General features: G+C 41.1%; 1 protein-coding gene across 1 annotated transcript in view; it reads right to left on the bottom strand.

Moving 5' to 3' along the window:
- The window catches only part of serinc1 (serine incorporator 1), a 15350-nt gene that overhangs the window by 4643 nt on the left and 2483 nt on the right, over nt 1-8224 (bottom strand). Inside the window, exons 3-7 of the mRNA XM_020611504.1 lie at nt 4415-4608; nt 3906-3985; nt 3203-3340; nt 1580-1749; nt 1188-1278 (exon numbers count right to left, since the gene is read on the bottom strand). Coding sequence (XP_020467160.1) covers nt 1188-1278; nt 1580-1749; nt 3203-3340; nt 3906-3985; nt 4415-4608 — 673 coding nt within the window. The remainder of the gene's footprint in view (nt 1-1187; nt 1279-1579; nt 1750-3202; nt 3341-3905; nt 3986-4414; nt 4609-8224) is intronic.

Genomic DNA, 8224 nt, shown 5'->3' with positions numbered 1-8224 from the left:
CTCATCTACAGGATCCTCTATGAATGGACACGCCATTTTGATCTCTGCGTGACGGAAACGTGTGCAATCTATGAATGTACTGAAAGATTAAATGAGGTATTAAACACCTTTCACTTTAAAAAGGGGTGGAGACCCAGAGGAAACTCTGAGTTTCCTGAACAAAACCTGCTCGCCAGCAGGTTAGGTTCACAGAGTAATTTAGTAACTGACTCTGAGTTTAGATTACCTCTCTTTGTGAAACGGGTTTAACTTACCCCGCTTCACGGGTTTAAGTTACCTCCGTTTCTGAAACCGAAAACTCCGAGTTGCCCTCATTTCGGGGTTAACAAACTCTGAGTTCCGACAAAACCGCCTTCTTGAAATAGGCCCCTGGTTTCTTGTGTACACATAAACATGCGGGTGGTCTCATCATCTGACTGCTTGTTTTTCTGACTTCTTTGCAGTGATCCTCCTTCTGCCAAGATCTCTGTAGTAACATGCTGAGGTGGCCTTTCATATTTACAGAGAAGGGTGAAAGTAGCACAGGTAGTTACAAAAACAAACTGTCAACATCAAATTTCAGCTCGGCTATGCAAGGGGCAAAATGGACTGATTTGTAATACTTCACTTCAGGGGACAGAGTCTGGGGCGAGCAGAAAACGAAGTATGATGATGGTTATTTAAAGTCTGGATTTTCATGGACTGGTCCTGAGGATGCTCCACTCTCACAGTGTTATTTGAAAGGCAGTATTAACTAATGACCGTATAAACTCTGGTGTCATAGTGAGGCCAACCCAAGTTTGGTGACCAAGACACAGGAGTTAATTGATAGGAAGATAGAGGAATTGCAGTCACAGAAAAAAGTAACTGATGCAGGGCTGTGAATACTGAAGCATCAGATTGTGTTGCATTACACACAGCTAAGGCAGTTATATAGAATACGCACCACCTGGAGACAGTGATATGAAAGGCAGCGCTGAGTCCGATTTCAGTTTGTGATTGGACTGTGGAGGGTTGACTGGTGAATAATTTTAAGTAAGAGAAGCCCATAGTTTAAGCGTGAATGTAGGATACAGATTTTTATTTTTTAAGAAATCAATGTGTAATAGTCCTTGAGAGTGGAATTGTGTTCCAAAAGTGTTTGCTTGAAAGAGGCTCACCTCCACACACTCCCAAATCCTTGCCGTTTAGTATGAATATTAACTTACCAGGCTCATTGGTCATGGCAGACCAGGTCAGGTACATGGTGTACAGGGTAACCAGGGAGGACTGCAGCAGGCCAGACCTGGGCTGGGAGTCCTTCACACAGAGAAGAGCAGGCATTAGCAGGAAAATAAACCTGATCCCAACACAATCAACCAAAGGTATTCAGCTCATACTGTCTATGCTGAGCCTCCTGGAACAATTGGTAAATTACCTGCTAACAGCAGTGTGTATATGAGCAAATTCTAAATTATATTAGGCACAGGTCTTTCTATTTAGCACCTGAATGTACACTCCATAACTGTCCACAGCAAAGCTTAGGAAACCTTGTGAGGGAGCTCATGGTTTATTTCCCTGTCCTGCTCAAACATGAATGTAAAAGAGAAGTGGTGTGAACCTGGATCTGAGGCAGGATGGACATGACCGAGGCAGCGACGCAGAGCAGCATGTTGATGCTGATGAAGACCTTGTTCTCAGTGCAGCCGTCAGTGTGTGTGTAGTAGACATAGAACATGACCAGCGACACCAGAGACAAGAAGTAGTTCACTGCTGTGACCGACAGCAGAGCTGCAAACATAAACCACAACGTCATTCATATACACAACCACAACTTCGTGTGTGTGTATAAATATGTAAAAGACCTTTTATCAAGTTATTAAAAATGTACCATTATTAATTAGGTTGTTTATGGGATGCCTTTTACCTGAATGCTATGAGACATTTTCATTGTTATTCACGTCGGTGCTAACGACACCTAACTTTGCCAGTCAGAGGTCGCTGTAAGTAATGTTGAGTCGGTATGTAACTTCACCAAAACAACGTTGGACAAGTTGTTTCATTACGAAACCCCAGACCTGACTATGTTGCCCCAAAGGCTCTGGGCCTCCATAATTTCCTGAAGTTAGCACAAGTCAGAGCCAACTGTGCATGCGCAAGATCTTGCACGAGCTTTCAGCTTTAGTTACAATCTACTAGCTCGTCACACTTGGATCTGGGGTTTGCTAATGAAGAAACATGTCCATCATAGTACAGAAACTGCAGTGGTGAAAGTCACCAACAATCTGCTGCTAGCCTCAGACAAACGACTTGTCTCTAAACTTGTCCCCTTCCTGATTTCCTTTTTTTTTTTTTGTTTGTTGCGTCATGATGCATTTCTGCTCTCTCTTCCATTACCCAATAAACAACTGACTTCACTGTGCTGTTTAGCTGACTGTACTAACGCAGATATTTCAAATTTTCTGGGGGAAAGTACGTCCAACTCTGGTATAAATTACTAAAAGATTTGTCTTGGGAAGACAAGCCGTCCCTGGTAGGCTAGTGGTTAAGGTGCAGCGCTCTCACCGAAAGTGACTTTCTTTCTTTTGTCTTGGGAAAACTGAAGTAAAGGAGTACAAGTACAGTATATTGAGAAGCATGAGAATCCACACTTTGCCACAGCTATCCTATAAGTAACACACAGCATAGTAAGACACAGCAAAGAACTACACATTTTAAAAAGAACTACCATGTTCAGTAGAATTGATATAAGAGATGATGTTTTAGCTTGAGGTATTTTTTTATTTTTGTGGATTTCTGGTTGGAACTAGCGAGCTGTGATTATTTTGGTGGATTCTATGGAGCATTTTATGCGCGTAGCTGTGAAAAACAGACTTGAAGCTAAAAACAGGATTCAGGTTGCACTTGAAGAATCATTATATGCCAACTGACACATGGGCAGTGTAGACAGCTGGACTAATTAATAGAGCAGTTTCTCAGTTGCATGACATGTCTCAAAGATGTGACTGCACCCACTCAAATCATGACTCTAGTTGTAAATAAGGATCAGAATTGGATCAGCTTTATTATGGCAGATACCAGTCCTGTGAAATATGCCCAGATTGGTGATGCTGATACTTTGTATAGGATAATTTATACCCATCACATAACACAGAACAGCTACACCACAGCTGATAAGATGTAAATAACCCAGAGCTCTTTCAAAGTTATTTAAAAAGAATCTTTTCAGCCACTGTCATCATACCTGCATACCAGCAGCGAGAGTTGCCCTCCTCCATCTTCTCCACCCAAGATTCATTCCAGGAATGTGCAAAATCAATGAGTAAAACCAGCTGGATGAGGATGAAGCAGAAGGCTCCAGCCATGCCAACATAGAACCACACTGTGTAACACAAAGAGACAGAACTATACTACACTGCCACAATATCTGCAGCATTTTTACAGCCAAAACTTAAGACATTTAATGACCTTCTTACTGCCATTTCAAACTAAGAAACAAAAAAGAAAAAAAAATGAGTACACCAATCTATCTAAATCAGTTCTGTGGCAACCAGGTTGGGCGGCAATAGTTTATCATCAGCGGTAAAGACCACTAGTCTCGAGATGTACTGATTTATGTATTCAGATGAACTAAAGCTCTAAATGCTTCTTAAAGTTCCCCTCATCAAGTGTCCACTAGGACTCAAGATGAACTGGTTAGATTTTGGCGATCAAAGGTAAAGGTCAGAGTGACCTCAATTCTGTCCCATACCCATGAATTTCACTGGCTGGTGGAAGTACACAACTACAAAGGGGTCATTCTAGTTTTTCCCCATATAGGGTTTTTTGGAGAGCTTTTCCTTATCTAATTCAAGGGTGTAAGGACAGAGGGTATCTACAGTCCTGCTTTATGTCAGAGGTACAGACACATGCCAGTTACTTTGGATTTAATGTGATTTCATAGTTACCAGTAGTGAAGGGACCTTCTGAGATGAAGAATGATCCAATAGTGATGCCTGCAGCTGCAACAAACTTAAAGAACCAAAACCTGAAAGTCATCAAAAAGAAAAAAAAATTGGTTCCCTGAAATTCACTTCCAACAATTTAACAATTTCAGAATGAAATTTAGTGACTAGTTGATCATCAGATATTTAATCATAAACCATTTTATTAACAGGTTAATAACTGGTTGGTAGCAGAAAAGGCCCTGAAAAACAGAAAGCCACTGGGTAAACCCAATGGCTTTCTGTAAGTAAGCATGCCCTTACTAACACAATCACATAACAGCAGGTCAAATTAGCTGATTTTTAAAAAATATGATAAACATAAATGCTGGTATCAATGTTTGTTTTGTGGATTAACACAAAATAGTGGCAGCATCATTTGTTTGTATAATACAAGTCCAGTAAAGTGTTAGTAAATCTGGAATGTATTCCCTAGCAGACAGGAGGATGTGGATGGATGAATGTAGACTCACCCGTTGTGCAGTGCAGCTCGGGGATCCTGGCTGTTTTTGACTTTGATCATGAGCAAAGAGAAGAGCAGGAAGAACATGGCCATTCCAAAGCAAACACGGTACACAGCCTTGTAGCCAACCAGCACATCACAGTTCACGTGACCCTCCATGCCAGGAAAAGACGAACCCATCCCATTTTCACAGAAACCTGGAATCTACAAGAGCACACACACAGCAAAGGTTTCTGACTGTGGTTGTACCATCACACAAGTCTTAAGAGTAACGGTTACAACAAAACAGAGACACCAGTGTGCAAATTTGATCACTGCAACAGGAAATAGTCCAAGATATTGTAAACAAGAGCTGGATACAAATGCTGATTTTTGCAATTAATCGCAATTTTTATTTGAACAATCCAATACTGATTCTTAAAATCCTGAGTTCAATTTTTCTCAGTAACTACTGATATTCACAGTCATCACTGTGATCGGTCAGCTGTGTGGAGGTGCGAGAGGAGGACGCTTCACCCTAGTGTGGGCTTACGGTGATTGGCGATCATATCAGATATGAATGACAAACACTGATTGATTTTTCAATAGGGGACCCCATTAATCAGCTGGAGTAACTCTGCTCATTTACTGTATTTTATAAGCAACCTGTTTGAACTCCCTTTTCCATTTGACAATCCTGACTGGCACACATTGCAATCTGACTGCCACTACTGCTTCATTCTAGCCAGTTTGTGTGTGTTTGTGTCCAGGCCCGTGAAATGTGTGTAATCTCAGCTCTTTTCATTACTTCACTTTCTGTAACTGCTGTTGTGCTGTTCCTGTGATGCCACGTCACCGAGGTTAGATGTTAGGATAAGTGTTAGGTTCAGGGTAAAGTATAAGGGGAAACATATCTTGATAGGAGAAACAAACTTTGTTAAATAGTGTAGAGGTTTTATTGTTTTGCTCATTTGTTTGACATGTGTAAACCTAATATACATATATTTATATATTATGATGGCGGAGTGTGTGCACGCAGTGGACCGGGGGCCTCGGCTCCAAACAAAATTTCGTTGTACGTGTCACAATGTTACAATGACAATAAAATAAACTGTCTTCTTCTTCTTATATTACAATGTGCTCTCTCTAATGTGTATATTTATTAGGGGTGCACCGAAATTTCGGCCACCGAAAATTTTCGGCCGAAAAGGCCATTTTTATTTCGGGCCGGAATAAAAAAAAAAACTCGCCGAAAATGCCCCAAGATATTGTGTAGCACTGCTAGCTACCTAGGCTATGTTGTTTACAGTTTGTTTGGAAGTTCTATTGCTGTTTTTGCACTGTTTTGCATTGTTTTGCACAGCAATTTAAAATGTTTGAGTGTTACATAAAACTTGAATAATATTATTTGGTATTGTTAAAAATATTTTAGATTTTCATTTCAGATTCATCAAATTCAAGTAATTATATATATATATACAGTGGTGTGAAAAAGTATTTGCCCCCTTACTGATTTCTTATCTTTTTGCATGTTTGTCACACTGTAATGTTTCAGATCGTCAAAATTCAAGTAATTATATATACACACACACACACACACACACACACACAATTATAGAGTAAGCGTGTTTTAAAAATTTGAAGTTTTTAAAAGAAGCCATTTTCGGTTTCGTTTCGGTTTTCGGCCAAATGCATCCTAAATTTTAGATTTCGGCCCAGAATTTTCATTTCGGTGCATCACTAATATTTATTGCATGTCATCTTAATGTTCTATTGCTTATTTGATTTTATCCTTTTGAATTTACTTTTTTTTTTAAATGTCCTCTGAAGTGCACCATTGTTGGTTGAGCACCCACAATTTCATTGTGCTTCTACTGTGCAATGACAAAGTCTATTCTATTCTATTCTTGGTAAGGCGGCTACTCTCCATAGAAGTGGGTGCCCAGCCAAGATCACTTCAAAGGCACAACGCAGAACGCTCAGGCAGGTAAAAAACAATCCCAGAGTAACAGCTAGAGACTTGAAGGATTCACTGAAGTTAGTTAACATCTCTGTTCATGAGTCAACCATACACAAAATATTGAACAGGCATGTTCTCCATGGCAGGACACCACAAAGGAACCCATTTCTCTCCAAAAACAACACTCCAGCATGCCTGAGGTTTGCCAAAGACCACCTTGACACTCCACAACACTACTTAGAACATGTCCTGTGGACAGATGAAACTAAGGTGGAATTGTTTGAGAAGAACACACAGCACTATGTATGGTGTAAAAAGAGAACTGCCGTCCACATGAATGCCACACAATACAAGTGAAATATAAGTCCTAGGTTTATCCAGGTATTCTACAGGATAATGTCAGGGTGGCTGTCTGCAAGCTGAAGCTCAGAACAAGCTGGGTGATGCGGCAGGACAAGGACCCTAAACATCAAAGTAAACCTACTACAGAATGGGTTTGGCGACACAAAGTCCACCTTTTGGAGTGGCCCAGTCAGCCCAGACCTCAACACAATTAAGATGCTGTGGAATGACCTCAAGAGAATCATTCACACCAGACATCCTAAGAATATGGCTGAGCTCAAGCAGTTCTGTGAGGAAGAATGGTCCAGAATTCCTCCCGAACATTGTGCAGGTCTAATCCATAGCTACAGGAAACGCTTGCTGGGGGTTACTGCTGCCAAAGGTGGTTCAGCCAGTTATTTAAACACTGATACCATTAGTTTTTCCTACCATGTTTTCTACCACATGAAAGTTCACGACTGTTTATTTCTAAGCTGATAAAACACATTGCATTTGTGACTTTGGTGAAGATCATTTGGCTTCTAATACAAAGCTTCATGAACACAGGATCATAAATGAACACATAACAAAAAAGAAAAAAAGACTTTCTCCTGTAGCTTATTCATAATAAAAAGTCATTACAATCCACCACATTAGTCGGCCTACAGACAGGAGGTTGAAGAGCTGGCCCAGTTGTGTGGTCGCAACACCTGGAGCTGAACATGCTCAAAACAGTGAAGATGACAGTGGGCTTCAGGAGGGCAGTTTCTTCCCCTGGGCCATCACTCTGTTGAACAGTTAACTATGACTGAAGCAACAGGACTCACCACCACAGTGCAATAATGGTCAAGGTCAAGGTGTTTATTCGTCGTATGCACAGTTAGGAAACGTGTTTCCCTGCACAATGAAATTCTTACTCCACATGATTACCACACAATACAAATGAAATATAAAGTAGATAAATAAGTAACACAAAATCTAAGGCACTTTAAGCAGAAAATGAAGAGATATAATAAAAATATAATAGAGAATGTATGCTGCATGGGAGCAGCATGTGCAGCAGTCAACAGTCCACGTGCAATTATGCATGTGCAAACTGAGAATGTAAACAGTACATGATGTATTTCCTGGTAATAAACTCCTCAGCTGTTTATGAGTCTGATGGCAGAGGGAAAGAAAGAGTTTTTCAGTCTAGTGGTCCTGCATTTCACACTTCTGAACCTCCGGCCAGAGGGCAGAGAAGTGAACAGTTCGTGCTGGGGATGGGTGGGATCTTTGAGGAGGGAGGCAGCTTTCCTACGTACCCTGCGGTGGTAAATGCTCTGCAGAGAGGGCAGTGGAGTCCTGGTGATCTTCTCTGCAGTCTTTACCACTCTCTGCAGGCGCTTGCAGTCCATAGCAGTAGTGCTGCCATACCAGACAGTGATGCAGCTGGTCAAGATGCTCTCAATGATGCAGCTGTAGAAGTTGCAAAGGATCCTAGGCGACATGCCAAACCTCCTCAGCCTCCTCAGGAAGTACAGCTACTGTTGGGCCTTCTTGACCAGCTGTGTGGTGTTA

This window comes from Monopterus albus, unplaced genomic scaffold (assembly GCF_001952655.1).
Source record: "Monopterus albus unplaced genomic scaffold, M_albus_1.0 scaffold114.1, whole genome shotgun sequence".
Taxonomy (NCBI): Eukaryota; Metazoa; Chordata; class Actinopteri; order Synbranchiformes; family Synbranchidae; genus Monopterus; species Monopterus albus.
This window is presented reverse-complemented; position numbering and strand designations above follow the sequence as displayed.